Source organism: Micromys minutus (assembly GCF_963924665.1).
Source record: "Micromys minutus genome assembly, chromosome: 4".
Classification (NCBI taxonomy): Eukaryota; Metazoa; Chordata; class Mammalia; order Rodentia; family Muridae; genus Micromys; species Micromys minutus.
The window spans coordinates 36980719-37008599 of record NC_137973.1 but is presented as its reverse complement, the minus strand read 5'-3'; the positions used below and the strand labels follow the sequence as shown (position 1 = coordinate 37008599).

The window sequence follows — 27881 nt, the reverse complement described above, 5'->3', positions numbered from 1 at the left end:
CTGGAATAGCAGTGCAATCTGATTAGATGTGTTTATCTGGAATAGAACTAATAAAATACCATTGATACATCTTGCCTGCCATTTAATCCATAGGCACAGCCACGTGGGCCTTAGAGAGCTTACGAAGCATTAGCAGCAGAGGTGTATGGTAGAGGCTGCCACGGTCTCCATTCAGAGCAGAGCAGAGGTAAAATAGAGAGCAGAAACATGAGCTGTGGCTGCAAGCCAGCCCTGAGATTTCCTTATAGACAGCAGGGGTCTATCTTGACCTAGAAAGCCAATGTGAGACTCCTGCAGAGGTCCAGGAAGAGCAGACTGCCCAGAAGCTGGAAAAACACATGGCATCGAGGTTTAAAGGCTAGCATCAGGGCTGGGGTGCAAGTGGTGAGACATGGACATCTGTAAACTGGCACAGAAAACTTTATCCTCATCACCCAAGCGCTTTGCATAAAACGCCACCAAAACTCAGATGAGAGCATGGGCACCATTCTCTTTAATTTAATTACTCCGGTGGGCCAGCTGATCCATGAAAGGTATACCCCGAAAGGTCAGCGTATAAAGCCTAGAAAAGAGGCCACGATCATCTTACATGTGGAAGCCTAAATCCTTCATAGTCCCTCAAGTAATAAGAGATACTTTCCAGCATTTATACCGAAAGCAACTTGTGCTTTGGGGCTTTGGCTATCATGAAACACTAGTACAATCACCACGGGTCTTGGGGCAGAAGAGAGAGGCCTGAGAGATTCAATGGAGTGGATCGCATTCTTTTAACCTTTACCCTCACTCATAGTGAGACGTTGCTTTGGGCGAACAGGCTTAGTAGTGGGTGATTTTTCTTTTCCATCCTTAGATGCTCCTCAAGAGTTGAACTTTAAGTGATGTTCTGTGGACTCAGCCTTAAAAAGACTATCTTTTATTTGGTCATTAATTGTTACCCTGGAGTTGAGTGGTTGTGCTGCACAGCAATAGGTTAAGCTCCTCGGGACATCTTGTGAGTGAGCACGCTGGCAGGGCCACAGGGAGGTGGTGGTGCGGCAGATGGAGTAGTACCGAACCCACGCTTTGCCAAGGACGAGAGAATAACTGTGTGCTTCCGCACAGGGTCAGGAATCTACACTTTTACCTTACTATCTAAAGTTGACCCTTGCACTCAAGGGTTCTCTTGCCAGCCAATAATGAGCACATAATTACTTAAGACTGTTTATCAAATATAGGTCTTTGACAGATGTGTAAATTTATAAAGTTCAAACCTCACGGGCATTACCCTGAATGATTCCCAAGCATGCCGCAGGTGATTGTTGTCAAACCATATGAACTCTAGAGCAATGAAGCTGCTTATAGGCAGCCCAGCTTTGGCAGATTTTATCTTATTTCTTGAATTACCCGAATTCCCGAATCTGCAGGGATGGGGGCCAGCTCAGAACATGGTATAGCCAGCCTGCACTGTCACCAGCACAAGAGCCTAGAGTGGCCCCCATGAGGGAACTCACCGAAGGAAGTCTATCTGGAAGATGCACGCATAAAAATGGGGCAGTCCAAAACACAAAGACAGTTAGTCTGGAGCTCAGGTGCAGCAACTCACCTGGCTGGGTCCATGTGCCTGGTGATACGAGTGCTCTGTTTGGAGGCCTTGCTGTCTTTTTGGTTTAACACAAGGAGAACGGATAGACAGGCTCCAAAATGAGAAGGTGAGCAACCATTGCTTGCAGTGTGGGAGAAGGTGTGATCATTAAATCCCCTGTAAAGTTTAAAGGAATTCGTTCTCATCAGAGGAAGTCTGAAACTCAGTGCTCCAAGAGAAACAACCTCACTGGCCTGAGATACAAAGAGCTCTTCCATAACTCAAGGGTTTGGGGTCACAGCTGCAGCAGTCTTTAATGGTCAGATTCGTTGAGAATAAGTAGAATGTACCAGAATGGATGTATTGCAGGCTAACAGCATAGCATGGTACTTCCTGGTAATAAAAGGAAATTCTAATAATAGAAAGTTTTTTTTATATAATGAAAGTGTCCTTAAAATATAAGAGTAGCGAGTCTGAGCTAAACACAAAGTTGAGGTAACTTCCTCTCTCACCCATTTTTTCAATACCGTTTCTTTCGTGTCTGCTGGCGTTAATTTCCCCCTTTCTGTTTTTTAGGACAATCTGGTGTCAGTTTCTTCAGCTCTCCCTTATCCACTGTCATGGCTGCTTAGTGAACATGCCCCTTCTTCTGGTAGCTGTGTGCTGATTCTCTCCTGGTCTCGGTGCTCACTCAGGCAAGTGGTCTGAGTGGGGCTGATGGAGGTGGGCGTGGTATTCAGGTTATAAACTGGCCCCATTGTGGGCTATAATCCCTCCAGTAGGAGTTATTTCCAGACCTTGATTTCACCTGTTGAAAAGGATTGCTTGACTTTGGGGTTGGTAGACTGGGAGCCTGCTGGTGCCCATCTTTAGCATCTCTTAGAATTAGACATCATGAGACAAAAGAGCCAGGCAAGAGGGGAATAAGAAAGCCCACGGAGGAGAAACAGACCTCCTGACTCCGCTCTAGTTCAATCTGTAGCTAACATCAACCTTAAAGAAGCCCTATTATCCTCTTTAGAAGCTTGTACTTGAAAAGCTTTGGCTGCTGTAGCGGTTCCAGTTTCTGACAGTTCCAATACCCCTCAGGTGGGGATCTTTACTTGCTGTTTCTCATGTTCTTTCTCTTCTTCCTTGATTCTTCTTAGTAGGAAGCATCTTCCATCTTCCTCACAACCTCTGCACGCACGCACACACACACACACACACACACACACACACGCACGCACACACACACACACACACACACACACACACACACACACACACATGCCACAACCACACACCTTGATTTCTTTTAAATGTGCACCATAGTAGCCATGGTCTTATTTACTTCTCTTTCTCCTCTCAGTCCAACCACAATGTGGTTGCTGCCCCCATTCTCCTTTGAAGCCATTTCAGTTAGGGTGACAGCTAATGTCCAATACACAGACAACTCTAGTCTTGACCTCTGTGCTTCTAAAGGGTTATATAGAGCTACAACATTTATAATTAGTCATGATGAAGATGAAACTAACTTCTTTGAGATGAAGTCTCAATCTAGGCTGGCCTTGAACTTGCTATGTAGCCTAGCTGGCTTCAAGCTTGTGGTCCTCTTGTCTTTGCTTCACAAGTGCTGAGATTACAGGTTTAATCTTACAATACCTAAGCCATTTGTTTTTTAAATGCATTTTAAAAAATCTTCTTTCTCAAAGATGACTCAATGTCTATGTTATAGTCATTAACTGGTGGTAGTAATGTATGTTTGGACTTTTTTAGGGGGAGGGGGAATTAAAGCTACTATAGGTATGAAGTTTCTAAACTTTGAAGAAAAGACTAGATCTACAGTAACTTTATGTGCCTTTCAGGTTGATCTTTCGGACATTGCTAAGTAAAAAACTTGAGTTTGTATTAATTGGTCCTTAGATGTCCAAAGTATCTATTTCACTTATCTGAAGTTGTCTTCCCCCTTAAGGAAACTGTACCTTCCCTTTTTTTGTTTAACTAGAGGCGAGGTTAAATGACAGTTGTCAGCTACTGAAGAAACACAGGCAGCCCAGAGAGAATTTACAAGTTTGAGGTTAAGAAATATGTGTGCAGTTGAGGAAGTCTTGCATCATTTTAGCTTACTAGCATATTTCTCTCTCTCTCTCTCTCTCTCTCTCTCTCTCTCTCTCTCTCTCTCTCTCTCTCTCTGTGTGTGTGTGTGTGTGTGTCCATTGCTATGGGATCAGACCATTTGTGGAGGTCAGAGGTCAGAAGACAACTTGTGGAGTCTATTCTCTCCTTCTGTGGCATGGGATCTAGGGTTGAACTTGGGTCATCAGGCTTGGTAACAAGTGCTTTTACCTACCAAGTCTCCAGCCTCATAGTTTCTCTTGAATGTCCTACAGGCATCTCCACTCACACATTTACATCTGCTTCTCCTGTGAACCTTTCTTCCAGCCACCAAGTCAGAAGTCTAGCCCAGGTTCCCTCTCTCACACGTCATTTTGGATCTCTGTTGTGGCGGCGGCATGTTAGGTTGTGTGTCTATCACAGACGTTAAAAGTCTTTATGACTATGTTTGTCATCTCATCTCATTCTTCATCATAGTTATCTTTAGAAGTCTTAATACTTGAAAATTTTAGTTTGTTCAATGTTTTAATAACTCACTGTTTAAAATTTTCTTCATTACTTTAGGACAAAAATAAGATTTGTATAAAACAAGATTACTGATTACCAGGGCTCTTCTTAATTTTATTAATTTGGGGCAGGCCCTCCTAAAATGCCTTCATGTGCTATTTCAGAATCCTCTTGTGTTTTCCTTAGAAAACAAAAACACACTTTTTCTTCTCTCTCTACATGGCCAGCATGTAAGATGTTCAGGATTCAGGTCAGAATTACCAACATCAAGGAAGTCTCTTTCCTGACCGCTCTTTCCAAGTCTGAGCAGGCTAATGATTATCATAGTATTTTCAGCAACACAAGCCTGCTTTTCCAAACTCTGCTTGTTGGGTCAATATTAGCCAAAGGGATCATCAAATCAGTAGGACAGTAGCCTCAAACAGTAAAAAAACAAACAAACAAACAAACAAAAAAAAAAAAAAAAAAAAAAAACAAACCAAACCAAAACCCAATCTCTTATATTATGAAGAGCGGGCACAGAGAGAAATATACTGGTGCCAGTTGTGAGCGCCATACAGCTTTGGAGTGAAGCAGCATTGGGAACATATTGAACGTTGTCAGTGAGCTCAACAAATGTTTCTATAGCTAAATGGGATCATGTGGAACTATCTTCAGTGTCGCATGATTCTTAGAAAATGATTTATCACAGAGACCGCTTTCAGAGTATCAACATAATTGTAACAGCTAATATTCAGTAGTTCCTAGGTATTGTGTTTATATACTAGTCATTCACTTATTTAATAACTAACATGCAATTTAAATTTCTTTAACTAATCTTTTTGCTGTTTAATAGAAGAAATCATAAAATATACAGGAAAACCACCACAAAACACAGAGAAGGTTTCTGTCATGTTAACTCAGCACTTTCTGAAGCCAGGCTTTGGGAGCACAGGAAGCATTACTTGTATTTGCTGTGTTTCCCGAAAATTTAAAGACTAATTCTTTAGTCTTAAAATACACACAAAAACCAAATTGACTCAGATGAGCTTAAGCTGGTTTTACCTTCAAGAAACATAAACTGCTCTTTCCTGGGTTGGTGGTCAAGAGCTTGTCAGTGGGGCCTGGGACGCTGAGCTGTGGGGAGTTCTAGTGGCTGGCCTCTGGTCATAGAAACCACCTTTACCTATGACAAGGGAGCGACTACTCTGAATACTGGGTAAGTTTATTTCAGAAGGGAAAACATGCTATCTTCTTTGCTGGTTATTACTGAAATTATTATCATCTCTCCCTGGGTCTCATCCTCACCCAGCTACATTGATTAGACTCCTCAGAGGGAAAGGATGGCTGTTGGCACAGAAGGGCCACATTGAACCCAGGATTCCTCCATAGGCCAAGTCACAGATAACCAAGTTTTTCTGGAAGAAGAAGGAACAGTTTGGGTGAACTGGTGTGAGCTGAAGAAGAAGGATATGTGATTAGAACCCTTGGGGTGTTGCTTTTGAACCCACCACACAATAACCACATGGAAGGATACAGGTCTGGTTTTAGTACATTGTTTGGGTAAACTGGCAGGTAACACATTTGAATAAGTCACATGAACGTGTTAAGAAGACACACTAGGATTTTAAGATAACTCAAGCAGTGTAAGTACATAGAAAATTTAATTTAAAATAACTTAAAATGTTTGGGTTTGATCTCAAATTAGTTCTGGTAAACAGAAATAACTGTAGATGTACATACATGTACATGTGTATGTATACAAACATTTATCTCCATAGAGTCAACCTGGTACACATGTATTAAATTACATATGCATATATCCTTAAGAGATATGTATTTAACATATGTATAGATTCGGGACAGAGGGGTTATATACCTCTATAGATACAGCTTTATCCATTCACATAAAGATATATATCCATCTTTACCCAGAGATGGGATTCTCTAATTTTACCCAGTACATTCTTTGGAAAGCTTAACCCTCAAAGAGGGACACTAATCATACATAACACGGATTTCTAGACGTATTCCTCTGCATTAAAAAATTATTTTATTCTTCTGACTATAGTTACCGCGGTTTTCTTTCAACCTAATCACTCATCTAGGGAATGAAACTCACCCCTGAGGGACAGGAAATAACTCTGAGCTGGAGGAACCTGAGCCTGTTCTCTGTGTTCAGGAAGACAGAGAAACTAAAGCTATAAAAAAGACTGATCACTCTCCATTTGCCTAAGAAGCTGGTATTTGTCAACCACTGGGGTATAAACACCATGAAGCAATTTTTTTTTTTTTTTTGGTAAATACTCTTTTGCATCTATTGATAAAGTAGTCATACACAGTTACACTTCTAACGCCCTCAGTTTTCTCTCCAAAGCTAGTAGCAGTAGCAAGTGTATCTGAAAAGAGAGAGGTGGAGCTCTGTGGGTAAGCCATCCCAGCAGCTGTGTGTCCTCAGCAAAACACTTTGTAGAAATCCTGAAGCATGGCATTTGTTGTAGCACATACCAAAGTCTTATGTTCTTGGTGGGCACAGAAGCTACCCTGATGATTTCCAGAATCCCTTCCACATTCATTCTCTGTGTGGTCAAAGACAGTCTTAAGAATTCACAATTCATGTCCTTTAACAAGCTGTTCTGTTATGACAAATGCGTCAATTTAGACCCCTGCTGTGGGTTTTTCCACTTAAAATCAATCACTCAGGTGTCCAAAGAACCTGAACATTTATTCCCACAGGGACTTTCTGAGAAAGAATATATTTGTCCTGCAGTTGTATGCATAAAAGTATTTTTGATTCATTAATTTGCCTTTGCTGTGTGTATACATATTGAAGAAGGTATTTATCTTGGTTTAGTCTGGGGATTCATAACATAATATATGAGTTGCAGGGGATTTACTTATTTTAAAGGCTAAAGCTATATTCCTGATCTTTGAGGAATTCTCTGCACAGATAAGTAAGGAACATGGAGAACAGTTAGGAAGGCATGTTAACAGGCCATGAGGTATTCCAGAGGTGCAGGCCCAGGGAGAGCTCCACCCTGTCATGCTGCACAGTTCTTGCCTTCCTCTGTCACCACATCTGAAGAAGCACTAAGGAGTGTGAGGGGAAAGCCCTGTGGGAAGGTGGCCTCCAGCAGTTTAAAGCAGAACCAGGAGAGAAGAGGGGGGAAGCAACATTTACATGTCCCCATTAAAAGTTGTTATTTTTAGTTCTAAAAGCACTCACTTTTATGGGGCACATGCTTGTCTATGTGACTTCTCTTTTCAGTGAGAGGTTTTCTGTTTTTAAAATGCTAAGAAAGCATGACTTTTTCGAATTAGGTTTTTCCATGCTATATTTACTTTTACAGATGTGTTTAGTTCTGTAACTGTGGCTTACTGTATTCTGGGGAGAATATATATATATATATATATATATATATATATTTTTTTTTTTTCAACAAACCATTACACTCAACTCAGACACAATCTATGGCCCTTCAATTCTTATATCTTATTGCTTCTATTAACTAGAAATCCTGCATTCTCTTTAAGTATCTAATTTTCATGGCTAAAATCTGAGAAATGGACCCATTATTACATTTCCTGAATAGCCAAGTTTTAGACATCATTCATTGCTTTTTTTCCTGGTAATTAAATAGGTTATTCTTGCATACAAGGACTAGGGATTCCCAGGAAACAGGTATCAATATGTGCAATGCATATACCAGGAACACGCAGACATTCACTCAAGGAGCAAAATCAGTAATGAGTCAGACATACATATATGTGCAAATATACTGTTGACGGAAAATTATTTTAGCTTCTAATATCCTGAATATTAAAAACGAGCCAAGAGCTCTTGTGATAATTAGCATGAAAACTCTAGATTAAAAATTTCATGATGAAGTATCTTCAAATCACATCCCGAGAGTTTCGAATAGCACAGCAAAGCACCATGCTGAATATCATGCCAAAGATCTGCAACAGAAAGAACCACTCATTAACAACTTTCACATGTGGATTTGATAAATGATCAGCAAACTGTGGCACCGATTAGCTCAAGTTACTGACCAATAACACTGGCTGTAAATGACATTTTCATATGTTCCTTAAGAATGGTAAATAAGCAAGACATCTGTGTCTCCCTTGCTGAGCCCTGTGTTATCCTTCTTAACTGACATGTCTGTTTTAAGAAAGGGCTCTGGTTTTGGCTTACGGTTCTTAACAGTTATGAAAGATTGATACATTTCTGGTTTTTGAATTTTATATTTAAGATGAATCTCAGTTATATTTTACTCATTCAGAAAATATGTTCTTAATTTCTTAGGTAGAAGTGTCAGGAACACTTCAATTCTTACAGCAGTGGGGCAGTCAAACACCTCCTCTTCATTCTTGGTCCATTTCTACACAGATGATACATGGCTGCTTAACTTAATAGTTCTACCAAAATATAAACCGAAGTAACCGAGCTATAAAATTCCTGACTTCTTTTGTCTCTCAGATAGTTCTCTAAGATGCCCAATACCTGGATGGAACCACTGTCCCTGTGGTTTGAAGAGAATACCAGAAAGTCCTTTGGGTATTCCCAGTCACCTCTCCAAGCCCACAGCCAGAGAAATCCTGTCTGTGATGACCTCAATAATGGCTGGTAATGTTTGCTTTGAGATTTTGGTGCCATGTCTCTGGATTTCTCCTCAGTCCCATCCTAAGACAGACAAGGAGCTGAGGATGCTTAATGCACCGAAGCAGGAGTCGTTCTGGGAGCACAGAGGCGGATGGAGGTAAGGACTCAGCCAAGCAAGGATTTCAGGTCTGTGGCCACTGAACCCAATAGCAGCGTGTGGCAGGGAGACACCTAATGGTCCTTTGGTTAAGTGATTACACTGCAGTCTTACCTTATGGAGGAAGAACTCAGGAAGAAACCCCTGGGGGTGCTGACTCAAGACAGACAAGCAAGACCATTTCTCCTTTTCCATGGTTACAAGTTTGGATGCCCCCACCCATCCTGGGTATAGTCTGAGGGGTTCCTTCTGAGAGACTCCTTCACTCTCAGATTGCTCTGGTCATAAGTCAGGGCTGACTGCTTTCATGCCGTACAGTTGTTAGCACAGTCCACTTGATACCTCCATTTTGTGGAAAGTTTTCAAATTACTTATGCTGGATAGCTAGTTTTATGTTAACTTGATACAATCTAGGGTTATCAACTGAGGAAGGAATCTCAATTGAGAAAATGGCCCCATAAGATATGGTTGTAGAATTTTTTAAATTAGTGGTTGATAGAGGATGGCCCAGCTTACTGTGGGTAGCGCTATATCTGTGGTCTATAAGAAGGCAGGCTGTGCAAGCCACAGTAAGTCAGCCCATAAGCAGCACCCTCCATGGCCTCTGCATCAGCTCCGGGCTCCAGGCTCCCACCCTGTTTGAATTTCTTCAGTAATGGACAGTGATGTGGAAGTGTCAGCCAAGTAACCCCTTTTTCTTTCCAAGTCCCTTTGGCCCAGCACTTTGTCACAGCAATAGTAACTCTGACCAAGATGCTGCTTCAGGACCATCACTGGAGAGCTGCAGAGACGCAATGAGGTTAGCATGTGGGGGAGGGTCTGTGGGATATCTCTGGATTTGGAGGACCTCAGCATAGGATTTCTAGCCACTGCCATACCTAGTGTTCTGGATACAGAGAATGGGGAAAGCACTTGAGTATCCCCTAAGAACTACCAATTTATGGAGTTCTTCATCATCCTTGTAGCACTGCCTTTGGGCAGATCATAAGATAACTTACACATAAACTAGTCAGTAAATTCTACCTTAACACTAGCTACCATTTCTCAAATTCTGGACAGTAGGAATTAATTCTTCACTGGGCTCCAACTTCACTCTCACCAAGTTCCAACCCGTCCTTACCCTCTCTGCACCACAGCTCCTTCAGACGAACAGGTCCACAGGTGCCTGTGGTGTTTGGATAGGTGTGACCCCCATAGACTCCCGTGTTTAAGTGCTTGGCCCATAGGGAGTGGCACTATTAGGAGGTGTGACCTTGTTGGAGGAAGTGGGACACTATGTAGGCAGGTTTCAAGGTCTCATATATGCTTAGGCTATACCCAATATGGTGCCCAATCTCCTGCTGTCTTCAGATCAAGATGTAGAACTCCCTCCTTCTCCAGCACTATGTCTGCTTGCCTACTGCTATGCTCCCCACATGGTGATAATGGACTCAGCCTCCCAAACTATAAGCCAGGCCCAATTAATTGTTATTCTTTATAAGAATTACCATGGTCATGGTGTCTCTTCACAGCAATAGAACCCTAACTAGCACAATGCCTAATGCTCAGCCTCTCAGAAGGGCACACAGTGTCTTCAGTTATGTTGATGGCCTTCCTTGCCACTCTCATCAAACCTGTCCAAGGCTACCAATTCTTCCCATATACAATTCTTTTTTCAAAAACAAAAACAAAACAAGGCCTCTGCAGATAGCCCAGGCATGACTCAAACCCACTACGGAGCAGGAGATGACTTTAAACTTCTGATCCTTTGCCGAAGTCTCCCATGGCTGGACCACAGGTGTGTGCGGTATTGGGGATTGAACCAAGGGCTTTGTAAATGCCAGGAAAGCACTCCAACAGCAAGGCTTCGTCCCAGCCTCTCTTCCACACTCCCTTTTCATGCTGTTAAAGGACTGAGCCACCAATGGGTGAGGCTAGAGCATGCTTCTCTCCTTTGCAGGTGACATTCCTTTTGCTTAGATTCCAGGTTTGCCCAGAATAAAAGTATATGGAAAGCTGGTACTTATTAAATACAACACATTCAGATTTTGTGTCAATTAATTTGTAACAATAGGTTGTAGGCAGTATCCCATTTGGCCTTCATAATAATCTTGTGAGGCTGGTATGTTTAAAATTTATATTCTACAAATATCAAAGCTTAGAGAAATTAAGAAACTCTCCTTCAGACTCATTACTTATAAGAAAGTAATGGAGCCAGGAGGTGAACCCAGTTTGTGTGAATACCGGTGCTTGCCCTATGCTGCCTGTCAGTGCATAGATGAAGGGACTTGCTATCATGCCACTGGGAATTGAGATCACTTACCAAGGTTATGGGTGGCAGGCTTAAGTGGGAAGTTATTGCAATAACAGGGTCAAGGACATAATTGGGTGGATACAGGAATTTGTGTCATATTTTACACAGTTACTACTGATATATGTAATTAACTTTGCTCTTAGGAGATGTACTGTGAATAAAAGTCTTTACCCGTCACGAGAACTGTCATTTAAGATGCTGCTATCTCCAATTTTAAGACAAATACTAAGCATTAAGTGTTTAATGCTTCTCAGAAGGTAAAACAAGATTACATTCTAGAACTTCCTTACCGTGAGACCCGCAATCCCGATACCAACAATTCCAATGAGTTGGAGCTTAACACTGATTATGGTTTCAATCTTGTCAATGCAATTCTGTTTTGGAAAAAAAAAAGTCAGCAGTAAAAACTGATTGTGTGACTCATCCTGTGGCCCCATCCTTCCCTTTCCTATCTGGGCCTGTAAATAATCCGTGTAGGCTTCTCATATGCAAACCATCCCTCATGGGTAACATCAACCTGACAACTGGAAAGCAGAAACTAGTGTTGGGCAGATGTAATTCTCTCCTTTTGGGTAAGCTTTTCTAGCTTCAGAGCTCTGAATGTGGTGCTACAGAGCTGCCCCGCCCCCATCCTAAAACTTAAGCCTCTTCTTACTTTCAGCAAAGAACAATATTCTCTAAATTATAGCCTCCCCTTTGTCATTTACAATTTCAAAGGAATTTTATGCACTTGATGTATTTGATTATGCAAGTTATGTGTAACTTATTAAGAGACTAAAAGTCTGCATGAGGTCAAATTAAGTTATGGAAAGCCAATCCTTAGGAAAACCAGGTCTTGGGAGTCAGAAGAGCATTCCCTCCAGTGTCAGCTAGGCTGTGGGTTCCAACCTTTGACCCTTAAGAGATCTGTGAAGCATGGGTTGCAAGAACATTTATTGAGGGGGGTGGGTGTGAACTGAGCCAGGGCCAGAGGGGACCATCTATAACCATTACTAGCTTCCTAGTGCCAAACACTTCCACATGGAGACCTCCTACACAGAGGTCTACTCTCAGACCAGATATATCCTCAGGGCACACAGATCTTTAGCATCCTCTGATAACCACATATGTCGGCAAATGGTGACCGCTCATGCCTCCTCTTTATTTAGTGATTCTGCAGACCTCATTTAAGCCACTGAAGAGTGTTGGTGGGTGTGGAGCAGTCAGACAGCTTCCTCTGTTCTTGGGAAGCCTGGTGGGGAGGATGCAGACCCCTAGAGGGATGATAATGCATTCTGGTGAAAGAAAGCCTGGAGCACTGCTGGAGACAGCAGCCTCCTGGCATGCCAAAGAAGCCGCAGTCCATCGAAGCATGCCTTTCTTCTGTGCCAGGTTCTATCTAAGGTAGCGAGCTTGAAAAGGTACAAGACTTCCTTTCCTCTGAGCCAGAGCAGCTCTTTTCTCTGTGGAAGGTTAGCTCCTTCTCTGGCTCTGGGTCTCTCTCAGGAAGCCTGCCAGCCACCCTCTTTCCTTCCTGCACTCAGTCTCTTTATCTCCATTAAGGTTTCCAAGTGACACCACGCTCTGTGTTTTCAATCTAAAGCAAGCAAAGCAACCTGTCTCCTGCTGCTGCCCCACCTTCAGCTCTGCCAACAGCCTCTCTTTCCATTCACAGACAGGCTTCTTTTGTGAAAAACAAATTACAAAACATGGACTGGCTTTCCTTATTCACAAGGGAATAAAGAGTCATTGAGATTTGGAAAATAGACATTAATAACACAAAAATAAGAAACATCTGTCCTCTGCTAAGATCATAACTAATACTGTTGATTCTTGTGCATAAAAAAGACACATGCTCAGCTCACTTTTACATTGATCTGTGTGCTTCCACATTGAACAGATGAGACTAAAAATATCTCCTTACATCAAATACTTTTGAAATTGTGATTTCCTAGTAGTCATAAAATATAACCCATGAAAGGATCATAATTTAAACAATATTCTAAAGCAAACGTCATACGGCTTCTCAGTCTGCTGAGAACAATCATGTTGTTAAGCAATCAGCATTTGCTCATTAATGTATATCTCTTGTAATAAATACCACTGCACAAAAATCTCTATCTGCATTTTCCTCCATTTTTTCTTTGTGTGTGTGTGTGTGTGTGTGTGTGTGTATGTGTGTGTACCATGGGAGCTGTCAATCTTGTCTTTGATACTGGATCTCTCGTGGAATTTGGGGCTCACCAGTTAGGACAGGTTGGCTGACCAGTGGGCCCCAGTGACCATCTATCTGCCTTTGCCTTCCAAGCACTGGAATTGCAGGCAGTTCCACCACACTCAGACGTCTATGTGGTACCAATGGTTAAATTCAGGTCCAAGCTTACATGATAACAGGTTTCAGCTGAGCCATCTCCCCAGCTCCTGCACACTTTGAACAGTCCCCTTCCTTTAGAATAAATTCTGAGAAAATGAGTTTCTCGATGAAGGAGCCTGAGCTCGCTTAAGACTCTGGGTCACATGGCTGCACTAATTTCTAGGACCATTGTACCAATTGTCATAAGAGGTTCATGTTACACCATTCTCACCCATATTGCATTATTAGTAAGAGGCCAATTTCACTTGTTAAACACTGGGGTCTTGTCATTTAAAATTGCTATCAATTTAAGATTGCCCATGCTTTTGATGTGTTTAATAGTCATCAGCATTTCATGCTTTGTGAACTCATCTCCTTGTACTTGGCTGACACTCCACAGTTACCACTCAGGGTGGAAGACTCAGCTGAGCCATCATTCGCACCACAGTCTCCCCAGTCATCCTTCGGCTGGTGTCCCCTCCATGCCTCTCCTGAGCTCTTGAGCACCACACTCTGTCCATCCCCCCACTGTGCACTGTGACGACACTAGTGTTTCATCTCCCATTAGACAGTAGGTTCCTTGTTGGTAGAGACCCTGCTGCATTCATCTTTGTATCCACAGCGCCTGACAGGCAGAATCAGTGAACACCGAGCCAGTCTCCTCCTCAGCACGTCCCTCGTGTCTGACTCCTCCTCCTCATAGCGTCCCTATTTGGATGCTCTCCCTTTTGCCCAGTCTTAAATTTTGTTGTCAGACTTTTATTCACATTTTTGTTTCCTTCAAAATCTCATGAGTCAAATCCATACCCACAACTCTATGATTACCGAAGCCATTGACACTCTTAATGTCTCTCTTAGGCCACACACCAGATTTTCCAAACAATGTTAAAAGCACTGAATTAGGAATGAGAGAAAGGTCCGTGGTTAGGAGCAGCAGACCTGATCTGGTCCCTAGCACCCTTGTCAGGTGGCACCCAACACCCGTAGCTTCGGTTCCAGGGGAATCTGGCTGCTCTGGCTTCCTTGGGTAACTATATCTACGGCATACCTGCATCTTTCTTTCCATATACACAGAACTAAAATAGACCTTTTAAAACACTTTAGAAGCCCATATATGGCTCTTTTCTCTATAACTGGCCATCTCTTCTCCAATCATTAATTCAGAGAATGACACTCTTCTGGACAGGTGGAGAAGCTGAACCCAGTGGTGCCTTCTCATCTTCTCTGATAGCCATGTGGCCATTAGCACTGAACATGCTGCCTTCTCCCCAGTCCACCCAGATTTCTCAGTTACCCTCATGAGGTGGCAACGAGCAGCAAAGTCTTTTCAAAGGGGTCACCTCAACTCCAGGATATTTATCATTTGTCAATATTTCTCATGACCGGCGCAGCAAACTTGCGAAAACGAAAATCCAGTTCCTTCCATGGCTCCCTAAGCTAACAGCACAAAGGCCAGACTTTTTTGGCTTCTTGGGAGTAGTTGAGGCCCTTAGCTATACCTCAGTGTTGAGACAGTCCTTCCTGGAAGAGGATGTTTTCAAGGCAAATGTCATTCTGCTTCTCAGTCTCCTGAGAACAATTGCTTCCTCAAACCTCCACATGTAAAGCCCAGCTTGTCTTTCCCAAAAAGCATTTCTCTGGGCTCCTGTTCACCTGCAGCAGGACCCTCTCCTGGCTGCCCTCTTGGCCTCCCTTTAACAAGACTCAGGTCCTTCCACACAAAGCTTTCCCAATTCTGCTCTGTTTCCGTGCTTCCCTGGGCAGACTTTTTGGGTATCACTGTAGCCCTGGGCTAACCTATGAAGCCACTGAGGGAGGGACTATCTTGTCTCTTTCATTTATAGGATACCTGACGGAGTTAAATTTATCAGTGCTGTGACTGTCCCAGAAAGACATGGAGAACACAGAGCTCTTGTCCTGGTGAACCAAATTAATATATCTTAAGCACAAGGTACAGTCACTGGCAAGCAAATCTCCCATCATTCCTAGAGTATGAGGAACCTGACTCAGAGTTGCTGTTTATTTCATACAGCATGAATAAGGCTCAGGGGCCACTAGGAGGCAGCCTCCTAGAATCCCAGGAAGAAGGCCTGAGCCTCCCTGATTCTGCTGACATCAAAAACCTCCTTACAGTAGGGGGCTGGTGAAGGGACCTTGGAACACCCATCTTACCTTGTGGCCTGGAAGCTCCTTTGGACATGTGGGCTGGACTTGTTCAGAGCTTTCTTTTCCACAGCACTGAAACTAGAGAGCAAGAAGAGGCTTTAGGACACAGGAGGCAGGAGTGCTGGCCTCAGGGCTCTGTGTCATTGCCTGCTGGCAGTACCAAGGCTGCAAAGCACCTCTGAGGCCCAAACTGCTATTTCTGGAGAACAAAGGAGGAATCAGAGGATTGTGCTAGCAACCCAGAAACATGACTTCTCCAAAGCTGCAAAAGGTTTATGATATGAAGTAACTTGAGGCTGGCAGGGCAAGGAGCTGATGGTGTCCTCGGTAAAGAGTTGGGAGGCAGGAGCAGCACCTTCAGGTTAGCTCCTTCAGACTTCAAGTCCAAAAGCCTGCTGAGGAGCAAAAGCTTTATGAGTTTTGGGAAGGGCTATCTGAGAAGAGAGGAGAGAGAGCCATGGGAAAGCCCAAGGCCAGAAGAGCAGGCCTGAGTGCTGACTGGCACATAGACACCCTGTCTCAGGGCTGGCTGCTGAAGAGAAAGGGGTCTTTGTGCTGCTTGATGTCTCTAGGGAACCTTCTAAGACACTCTTGTCATATAGAGCCAGGTACCTGGAAACACATGGCCCAGAAGTTCAAAGTTACTTCTTCAAAATGCAGTGCTTAAGAAAACGGAACAACCTTGGTCTGTCTCATTTCCTCTATAAGCCTTGCTTGAGTCTATGTAGCTCTAAGGACAACCCTCTAGCACATTCCCATGGAATATTCTAGAAGAGAATATAGTTGTCTCCCAATGACCTTCATTTTCTAGATGAGGAATGAGCTAAAAGATATCAGGTCTAACTAACTCATTCAGTGCCACAGAGATGCTAAGAAACACACTGGAGCCGAAGTTTCCTGGCTTGGAGATAACTCTGGTGGTTTGAATATGCTTGGCCCAGGGAGTGGCACTATTAGGAGGTGTGGCCTTGTTGGAGGAAGTGTGTCACGATGGGAGTGGGCTTTGAGACCCTTTCCTGTCTGCCTGAAGTCAGTCTTCTCCTGTTAGCTTTTGGAACAAGATATGGAACTCTTAGCTCCTCCGGCACCATGTCTGTCTGGATGCTGCCCTGCTCCTGCCATGATGATAACAGACTGAACCTCTGAACTGTTGTAAGCCAGCCCCAATTAAATGTTGTCCTTAATAAGAGTTGCCTTGGTCATGGTATCTGTTCATAGAACGGAAACCCTAACTAAGACAGTCTTCATACTTGCTTCTATGACACCACAATGACACCTCTGAGAGGAACAGACGCACATTTAGGTGGCTTTCTCAGTGTCCTACTCATACTTTTTGGTCTCTTTTGGGCACATGCCCTGACTTCTCATGAATCTGTGGTAGGCCGCTTTCTATCCAAAGGTCTACACTAAGCACAAACTATGGCTCTCATCAGAGTTAAAATAAAAGACGCCTGCTTCCATTTATTTTATTTTTGTTTACTTTTAATTTAGAGAACCTGGCTCATGCATGTCCAGTAGGAAATGTGGTGTCAAAGAAGAAGTTACTCACTGCTGAGTGGAAGGTAATGAGAGTTCCATTTCCCCTTCCCCTGTCTTTAAGGTAGTCGCTGTAGGCCTCCTCATACATGGTCTGAACATGTCGTATAGCCTGAAAAGAAAATACCAGGACACAGAATGGGAAGTTGCAGACATTTCCATTTACAAGAAAATCCCCTCTTTTGTGGCTTTGACAACACCAATTTCCCACACACTCCTTGGTATTTTTAAGAAACTTCTGCATATACAGAGCAAAGCACAGATTCTAGAGGTTCTGAGATGCTTTTGAAAATGAAAGGATATATCGACCAAGAATGTTTTATGACAATACAGCCACCTCTTGGTGTGGGGATTTGTAAGCCTGACAGGCTTCACTGTCAACTAGGCCCATTAGGAGATCCTGGTGAGCCACTCAAGGTGGACTCTCTGACCGCATGGTTCTCTGTCAACTCACAGGCAGGTGTCTACTGTCAAGGAAGATGTTCTGCATTCAGGTATCACGTACGGCTTAGAGGGTGCTTTTCCAGTGCAGAGACATCGGACTCCTAAATCCTTAGGCTTGAGCTCTATGTAGAGCTAATCTGAGACTTGTAGCCTCTGGGTTCCACAGGGTGCAGACACTCAGTTTCCATGTTTATCAGTTTTACACTTAGGCTCATACACCCAGTATGGACAGCACATGAGTTCCCTGGAAATAATGCACTCTAAAGGTTCTGCCCTACTAGGCCTTCTTATCCTTCTGAAAGGCCATGTGTCCTGTGGGATCTCCTCATGACCTCTTCTGGGCACTGAGGATTGCTACTTGCATGCAGCCAGCTAGGATTTAGCTTCTCGTAAGAGGTCAGGCAGCCTCTGTCTAGGCCAAGCCTTTTGGACAAGTGACATCCGAGGGGTGAGAAGGTGGATTCTTTCTCCTTCCTTGCCCCATTCTTTTGTCTGTAACCTAATGCCTGCTTCATTTTAAACTCAGGACAATCTTAAAACAGAAATCCTAAACAAACAGAGACCAGTTTATACATGAACTAGAAACCATAAATTACTACTCATATCCATGATGAGTTCTGTACACTACCAGTTTCAAGGTTCTACTTATACAATTTGGGGGGCTATTTTGTTTCTTAATAACATTTTGGGGTGGGTATTCTATATCATTTTCTATAAGAAAACTGCCTGAAAAACCACAAAACTTCTAGGTTTTACTTACTACATCCTTGCCTATAAATGCAAATACTCCAGTGGTTACTTCAGCAGCAAATATCACCAGCAGACATGTAAAAAACTGTGGAGAGAAAATAGTCATGAATTTAATCTCTTTTCAATTTATTTAGCCTGTTTGCACTCTCAGCTCTGTGATACACAAAACAGCTTTTCAGCTTTATTTAGAGAAAGAAAAAATGTCTGGGAGAGGAAACAGACATTTCACACAGCCATAGACCAGAAGCATCAGGCAGACAAAGAAAACCCACAGACTGATGGGAATGGGAAATGAGGGGCATCAGAACACCCTGCTTCAGGCTCCCCGTGGGAAGTTTAGAGCCATCTCTCTGCTGCCCCTCACCTCCTTGAGGGTCCAGAGCATCGACTGAGTAGCAGGTAACAGAGGCTGTTTTTGTTGTTTCGTTTTCAAACAGAAGCTGAGGGTTCAACCAAGGCACCAGAGGGATGCTTGGCTAAGTTGCTGACCTTAACCAGAAATGCTTTCCTTGTAGATAACAGTTCCTTCCTGACTGTGATGATCTTTAAGTTGCCTCATCCACAGTGAAATATTATTTCTTAAGGAATGATCAATCCTCAAGCACTCTTCCCCAAACGTCTTTCCTCTGATGACCTCACTGTTTTTACATTTTCCATATGGGGCACAGACAAAGATAATATTACCCCATGCAGGAGATGGAGAAAGCAGACATCAGAAGGGGAATCCAGTGCGAGGCTTTATGTCCTAGAGGACTAACACTTCAACCAGGTCTTCTGACTTCTTCCAGGGAAGTCTGCCAAGCCACCCCGTGCCCACCCCATAAACCCCACTTACTGATCCGAGCACACACTGTGACTCACGCATGGCCCCACAGCACCCGAAGAAACCCACAGCCATCATCAGGGCTCCAGCTCCGACCAGCACATACAGCCCTGCGGATGAGAGGCCGGGGAAACCCTTCAGAACCTGACTAATGACAGGCCAATCGAGCCCAGTGCAGGAGACAAGAGCCCTGCCTCCCACACCAGCAGGGCTCTGGCTTTCACCTCTGTAGAAATTTTCCGCCACCTGGACCGGTGATACTTTTTGTCTACACTTCATACACACTGTCTCACTCAGTGAAGCAATCCTATCCACTATTATAACAGTGGACATATCAGAAGACTGAACCTGAAGGAAGCCAGGCAACCTGTCTGAGAACACACAGCCAGTGAGGGGAAGAGGCTGCCTCTGCCTGCTGCTGAGAGCTGTTGCAATGGACGGGCCACCACATGCCTCCTAAAGTCCAAACATTTCACCCTGGACTGTGCACTTTTGTACAGAGGACACACTACCACCCCCACAAGGCCAATGACACCATGTCTGGGGTAATCAGAAGTTGGCCTCACAGTTGGGGACACAAGCCTAAAACTTTTCTTGAGCCCCAGAGCCCTTTGTCCTCCTCTGAACTTAGTGGCTGTCTCCACCACCGAAGGACTTGAAGCTAAGGGTGTGAGAAGCAAGAGTAGCTGCTGGGTAACAGGGGAGGGGAGGGGACAGAGCCGGGATGTGGGTAAGGACAGGAGCACAGGACACACTATCACCAGTTTTGTGTGATTTTTTTTTCTTTCCAGGGCAGTGCCACAGATCTTGGACACACAGGAGAGAATGTTACAAAACCAACAAAGATCAAAATAAACATCCCATGAGGGTGAACAGTAAGGCAATAGACACTCACAATCTTGTTAGCAGCGCCATGTTTGAACCAAGAGTTAACTATCCTGTTGAGAGTTTTAGTGCAATTGCTGTCTGTGATGGGCTGTTCTTGTCAGGCTCTGTTACCATCCCCTAGAGCAGGTTTACTGGAGCAGCTCTCGTGATGGTCGTGAAGCACTGAGGCACACTATTACCTCCTTTCTTAGACACAGAAACTGGGCTCCAGAGAATCAAGTTACTGTTCCAAGGTCACAAGTTGCTGCTCTCTCCAAGAGGCTATCCTACCTCCCAAGCAACAGCAAAAACCTTAGTTGGTTGGAGATTTCACCTCCTAAGTCAAGCCCCAGGAGGATTTTCCTCAAATGACTGCAATGTTCTGGTTCTGGGAGGCCCGGACCAGGCCCTCCTGATTTCCCTCACCCATCCTGAGATAAGGAATAGCACAATGCTAAGGCTGGGCGTGGCCCGTGACTCACTGGGAGTAAGGCTAATGGTCTCCGTGTTTTCCGTTTGCATTTTAGTCAGATGAGTCACTTGAAAACCATTTCTATTCACCCGGAAGTGGTGGTGGTGGGGCGCTTGGGTCCCACCCCTGTGGGGAACCCCTGACTCTGGCATTCAGGCACTTCCTGGAGGTTCCTCTGGGTTGCCCCCAGCTGGTTTGTGGGCAGGCCTATCTGTGAACAGACCTCGATGGGGCTGCGAGCTGGCGACGCTGCTTCCTGCATCATCCAGCCCAGCCCAGACCAAAGGTCCTCAAGGTACCTGTGGGTCCCGATGTGGGGAAGGGTTGGCTGTGCGGTCTGGAGGCACACCCACTTTTCTTGCTGTTTCAGCTCTATCAATCCCTCTCGGCCCCCTTTCTCTTAGAGGATCGTTTCATGGGGAATGGATGTGGTTACAAGAGAACTGACACCATTTAAATACAACACTTTATTGTGTGACGTCATCACTAGTCAAAACTCTTTCCTTTCTATCTTCTCCTTGGTTCCTCAAAGCAGCCTGGTTGGGTAAAGAGGACTTCCTGCTCTTCCAGAGGTCCTGAGTTCAATTCCCAGCAACCACATGGTGGCTCACAACCATCTGTATTGGGATCTGATGCCCTCTTCTGGTGTGTTTGAAGACAGCTACAGTGTACTTATATATAATAAATAAATAAATCTTAAAAAAAAAAAAAGAAGAAGAGGAGGACATCCCTGCAAATTTACAGGAGGTCAGAGGCAAGAGTCCTGATTCCCACCCTACACTCCTTACTGAGACAGTTGAATAAGGGGCGGCGGCGGTGGGGACGGCATCCTATCTGCACTTTTCTATAACGCCTCAAGGGAGAGGCATCTTAACATTCTGACTTCCTGCTTACAATGTCATTGCCTCCTGTCCCTACTACTACAACTGCTGTTTGATCCAGTGTGAAGATAGAGTTGGGTGTCACAGCTTGTGATCCAGCTCCCTATATCCTCGTCTCTTGTACGTGACAGTTCAGGCCGCTGGTGACCATGCTCTGTTCTAGTGTGAATCGGACCTTTGTAAGTTCCCACAGTTTTCTGAAGATTTCAGGTCTACTAATCTTGTTTTAAACTTCCTTACAAGTGCACAAGTGAGAACCTTCAGTCAGTATATGTTTCTCCAGTGGTCAGTGAAATAAATTCAGAGTCCCGGACTGACTGCATTATCCTCCAAGCATCTATGCTTAGACACACACTCTCAGACCCCATCACAATGAAGAACATGTATCGGGCTGTGCTCTCCAATGTCAGCCAAGCGGGATGTGGCCTCGTATCTGGAGAAGGTCTGAAACAGGAAAGTGATGTCATGAAGAGGTAGGCTCCCAGTGTACAGGGCTGGAGGATGTAGAGTATAGTTCACTGGGTCTCTCTGGCAATAATCAGGAGATATGTTCACTCAAAATGAATGCAACACCCCAGTATGGACAAAACAACCTAAGCGTCTCAGCAGCTCCTACTCCATAACAAGCCTCTGTATGAAAGGAGGCAACTGTCTTCCTGATTCAAAATGAGACTCTCTTTGGAGCTAGCGAGAATCACAGACGTTTCCTGCAACAAATTCCTTGGGCCTGCCAAATCTGGCTGTAAGAGTCGCACAATGGAAGCCCTAAGGCTTCCCAGGATACCTTATTTAAAGTATGGCTTTAAAAAGAGCTGCCGATGGATCAGTCAGCTTATATCTACATCTTATTCACAAAATGGCTTCCGTATAGAGTCCTCTATCCCCAAGAGCACACAAGACAAACATGTGACCTACTTAATAAATAAATCTCTTATGTTTTCTAAGTCCCAATTTTCTTTGATTTGAAAAAGTAAAGTCCCTTGAAATTGCATTTTGTCCCTAATGGCTGGGCTTTGCAATGCTAGTGAGATGCTACCAGCAGCAGCTTTCCAGGGTCGCCTTCTTCCCTGTTGATTCCATTCTTTCTCCTCAGAGTTCAGACCCTTCTAGAGGCATTGTTTCAGTTAACAAAGGACCAATAGGGTCTGTTCAAGGCCCATTGGCACGAACTCATCTGAAAATCCTTGTTGGGAGTAGCTGTATTGGCATGCTCACCACTGCTGGTGATCTTGGCAGCGGATGGTCTTATGCAACCTACTAATCATTGGTTTTTCATCTAATTTGTGGGTGTCTGTGTGTGTGTGTGTGTGCGCGCGCACAGAAGTTGTCCTTCCGGTTTCCCTTGAAAGCACATAATTACATCCATCACTCACCCAGTTTCCATGGGGTTTAGTCCCAGGATCCCTCACAAACCAACCGATGGATGCACAAGCCACTCAGGAAATGGCATCATATTTACACATAATTCACTCACAGTCCCCTGCATCCTCTAACTCATCTCTAGGCTTCTTATCATATCTAGCATGACACAAATGTTCTAGAGGCTTATTATTTAGGGATTAATGGCATGAAAAGGCTTGCACGTGTTCAGAAGAGATGCATTTAATAAAAAAAGATCTTTGATCTGGAGTTGCTTGAATTTGTAGATACTAAAAACTACTGGATGTGAACCAATTCTATGGGTTGCCTATATCTATGTATTGAGAGGAATACATATGAGTCTGAGATCATGGGATAAGGTTAGACACTTACTAGATAAATGGCTGCAGCCACTACCAGATAGCAGTTAGTATTCTAGGTGCTTTATGTGTCTCACTCCACATCATTGGTGGGAAGCATCACTTCCTGATGGCTCAGCCGTCTACAGGTGTACCTGTACTTGACACATGTCAAGAACCTACTGATGAGAAGGCCCATGTGATAGCTGGTCTAAGCCCACCCCAACTGCTCCTCTATTGTGCCATCTTCCCTTATCAGATGGCTTTTCCTCAGCATCTCCTCAGTACATGAGCACTGAGAGTTAGTATTTGTTAATAACTCATCACTAGCTAAGTTGGCCCTGCACTTATGCAAGTTCACACAGTTCACAACTAAAGGATCAGAGATGCAGCCAATGAAAGCTGCAAAGCTATAACAGGTAAACTGGAATCTACCCAATCTAGCTTGAGAACCCCAAACTCCCATATTGCATTTTCAGTAGAGACTCAGAACAGAGAATTTTTTAGCTAGAAATCTGCCATGTATAAATGGTAGGGGAGTTCCTAAGATTTCTAAAATTGCTGCTTCCTGAGTAAGTCCTCTCCTTCAGGGCTGTGATCTGCAATTCTGGCAGCATTATCTATTCTGATTCTTGTAGAATGGCTTTGGAGAGGTTGTCCAGACATGGTAGTCTCTGCTGTCCAATTAGCATGCTGTCAGGTATAAAGTTAAAAAAATATTACCAGAGTGAGTCAGAGTGTTTATAAAGGCAAGCCAGCCTCTGAATGTTTAGCAACGGAACACTTTCCTTCCACAAAACTTCCAGCCGCAATCAAAGTCAGGCTCCGGGACTCTGAATTCAACAGGGAAAAACAGATGTAGCCAGGCTGTGACTCTGGGAAGCCAAGTGGCTCCTGTTTGTGTGGGCACCCCAAGTGGAGAAACCTGCTCATATCCTCAGCTCACAGACATGAGCTCATGTGCTCTCTTCCTGAGGCAGAGAGGACCACTGCCCACTCTATGATTTTGGAAGACCCCGAGGCATACACCCTTCCAAAACTTGGGGAGGGGCCAGCACAGGAAATCAGATTGGCAGGCTGTTAGAATTAGGAAGAAGCAGGGGCTTTTTCTGAGAGTTCCCTGAAAGAAACTGGAACGGTCTAGGAAACCCTAAGTAACCCATGTCCTCTTGCTGCCAGTTCCACTCTTGCCAGCCTCTTCCTTCCTCACCTAGGCAACCAAGGGACACAGAGACCCTGGGTCAGCAGCTGGGCCTTGGCCTTGTCCCAGAGGGACACTAAATGGAGGCAGCAGGCCTCTGACTACCTCTTGCCATGTCCTCATTTTCCCGCAATCGTGTCTCCCTGCTTTGGCTAATGCCTACCACTCTGTCTGCCTTGGACACTGGGTGCAGAGCATTAGGACCGAGAGAAACTCCATTACCATGGATAGAAAACGAGGATCCTAGAAGGGAGAGCACCCTTGCAAACATGGGGCAATCTCACAAAACCTGCCTTCTACCTACCCAGAACTATGAAATATGTCTTTCAGGAGGTTTCCTCACTCTAGGCTGAGCAGCTCCCCTTCTCTGTGATTCTACTCAATTCCCAAGAAGGTGGGGCTACAGGCAGGTACCATTGCACTTGGCTGTGGCTTTGTGTCTTGAAGAACTACTTGAATTATGCTAAGCTGGTTTAGTACAGTCTTTAACAAAAGGGCAATGATTCTGAAACATATCACACACACACACACACACACACACAGAGAGAGAGAGAGAGAGAGAGAGAGAGAGAGAGAGAAAGAGAGAGAGAGAGAGAGAACATTTATGCTTAGTGGCCCACACAGAGATCCTAGTACTTTGGAAGTGGAGGCAGGAGGATCAGGGGTTCAAAGACATCATCAGCTATTAAGTTCCATTCTATCCTTGTCTAAAAGAGACTCTGCCTCCAAAAGCCCCAAAGCAAAATCAACAAGCCTTACCTCCAGCTCCAAGTCAGATCAGTGAGCTAATGTCCCTCCCACCCAGCAGGAGGGAGGGTGGTCCTATGGGGCTAGAGATTAGCAGCTCCATCTGTGTTGCCTCCAGTTTGAGGGGGAAGTAAGGTTTCACAGGTGCAGTTTTGGATTCAACCTAAAAATATGTTGTGATCTCCTAACTCAAAAATGTTGAACCAACTTAGGCAGACAAAAGTGTTCTGTTGGCATTTAAGCACTGTGACAAAAATCAGGGGTGAGTGTTCACCAAGCCCAGAGCTTCCTGTGGTGAGCAGGGAGGGTGAGCTGCTCTACTCAAACATTTCTACTTTGCTCTGCAAGCTAAGCCAAACGCATAGCCTGAGACACAAAGATGCCTTTTCATGTCATGTTTGTGACATGCATGTTAGGAATTTTTCTACGGTGACAAACCACTGAAACCTACTCCACTGGACTTGAATATAATGGAAATTTAGTGAGCCCCATAACTGAAAAATCTAGGTTAGTATTCATGGCTGGGACTCCAGACACAATCAGATTCCAGCCCGTGGCCATCTTGGCTCATCTCTCTTCTGTCTCCTCCCTGCTACGATTAAATGGCTGCCAGAAGCTGTAGACTTCTAACTGCAGTAAAACACGCTTCTTCCATTTCCACAGGCCTCCTTACACTTCCCAGCTTAATGCTAGTGCCACTCTCCAAACGGCTCGGGTACCCAGCTGCTCGGTGGCCTACACACCCTTAAGCTAAGCAGCTAGCAAAGCAAACGCAGTAAAGCGGTCCACAAGCAGAGCCTGAATCCTTTGTCTCAGTGCTGTGGGCACGAGTGTGGGTGTACCCACCTTGGCTGTGGGCACGAGTGTGGGTGTACCCACCTTGGCTGTGGGCACGAGTGTGGGTGTACCCACCTTGGTTCCTCAGCCAGGCCTCCCCCTTGCTCTTAGCGATTCTGGTCATTAGGCTGCAGAAGGAGACTTCTGGAAACGGACTGGTAAAGCGGAACTTCCTTTTTCTCCTCTGGATTTTACTGATGGCAGAGAGCTAGAAGCACCATAGGAGGGCAGAGCAGGGCTAGAACACTAGGGGGGCCAAAGACCCTGGGAAGAGCACCAGCTTTATCTGTGGGTCACCCCATTTCTTAATAGGAAGTATGGCTGCTGCCTCTCTGCCTGCTCCCCTTCTTCAGGGACAAGTCTCTCCTTCTTTCAGCAGTCTCTACTGACAGAAGTTTTTAGATTAGTACCCCAAAACTTTGAAGTATTTCTTCATTTTGAGTTGTTTCCATGTTAAAACACCGGATCACAAAGTAAAATATTTACTCACTGGGGACCCTCTGAATGGGCTGGTGAACTACTCCAGAGAGGAAGGGTGTTTCCTAACTCCTTAAGCTGAGTTTTAGTTACATTTCCTTGATATTTCTTTAAGTAAACAAATCAGTTTTCCAGGGGCTTACTTCTATCCTTGAGAGAGGAGGAAGGGGCCACAGAGGCATAGCCCCCATTACCAGATGAAGTTCATAGGTCCCGAGACTCAGACAGTCAACCTTTAGGGAAACTGAAGTCACTCACCCACATAGAAATACTCTGGGGACTTGTCCTCTGATGATAAATCCTTCATGGTACCTCCAAATCGAAACCATAGTCCAAACGCAATAACGGCCGATCCGGCTAGCTGGAAAACAGACAGCAGAGAGTTGACTATGGGGGGGATGTGTACACAGGCTGGAGAGCATGGGACCACCAGGCGAGGCTTAGAGTCAAAAGCACGGGCTCAGATCAGCTCCGGGCTATCCGAGTCCAATCATGGGGTTTTCTGTGCCAGTAGGCTTTCCTGGGGCTATTTGGTAACCATGGGATGAAAGTCTCTCTCTCTCTCTCCCCCCTCTCTGTCTCTGTCTCTTTCTGCCCCCCCCCCCCCGTGAAAGCCATTGTTTCAACCTTTTCCCTGCCGGGCATCTGCTCCTTTTATGATTGTTTCTTGCTGGGTATACTGGACTTCCTCACCAACATCTTAGTGAGTGGCCACTGTCTCAGAGGGAGAAGTCACCAAGAGCAAGATGAACTCTAAGACCTGGGGGAAGCCACCTTCTAAATTAGAAAAACAAACAAACCCACACCAGCCTCAGACCCACCTACACTTGCTGATGCAATTTCCAATTATGCATTTATATAGATGCAGATATCCATGATGCAATCCCAAGTCTGTTCAGAGACTCCCGTGACCACCCTCTTCTTGATTCCTACTTGGTGACCAATACCTTGCTCCTGCCCAGGCATGGTTTTACAGGCAGGGAAGGAGGGGCTTTTGTTGTTGTTGTTGCTATTTTGAGTTTCCACGGAAAGTGAGAAAGGAAAAACTCTGTTTCTGAAAAGGCACGGTCTGTATGCTATGTGGCTCATGGAGAGGCTGAGTGGCTGGCGCAGGCGGTGGCTGGGCAAGGCTGGCGGCTGGAAGAGTCATCCTTGGGCTTCCTCTCCTAGGCTGAAGGCTCTATGTCTAAGCTGACAGCCCTGTATGTCAGTCACAGGACTGTCCCAGTCACAGGCCCACAGGCTCCGGCTAAGGTGCTCTCCCCAGAAACACCACTGGGATAACATGCTGTCAGTCAACAAACACTTATTTACAGGGCACCTTGGGAGTGCAAATCACTATGGGAAAATCAGCAGAGATGTAAAAATAACACCCTGCCTCTGCCAGCTCTTCTGGTTACTGTCGGGCAGCCCTAGCCTTTCACCAGACG

At 44.6% G+C, this 27881-nt stretch overlaps 1 protein-coding gene across 1 annotated transcript in view; it reads right to left on the bottom strand.

Annotated features, from left to right (window-relative positions):
* Nucleotides 1-5678: 5678 nt before the first annotated feature.
* TSPAN2 (tetraspanin 2) overlaps nt 5679-27881 on the bottom strand; it is a 36859-nt gene continuing 14656 nt past the window's right edge. Inside the window, exons 2-8 of the mRNA XM_080916521.1 lie at nt 26710-26812; nt 19264-19361; nt 18439-18513; nt 17248-17346; nt 15705-15776; nt 11491-11574; nt 5679-8104 (exon numbers count right to left, since the gene is read on the bottom strand). Coding sequence (XP_080772647.1) covers nt 8039-8104; nt 11491-11574; nt 15705-15776; nt 17248-17346; nt 18439-18513; nt 19264-19361; nt 26710-26812 — 597 coding nt within the window. The 3' untranslated portion in view covers nt 5679-8038. The remainder of the gene's footprint in view (nt 8105-11490; nt 11575-15704; nt 15777-17247; nt 17347-18438; nt 18514-19263; nt 19362-26709; nt 26813-27881) is intronic.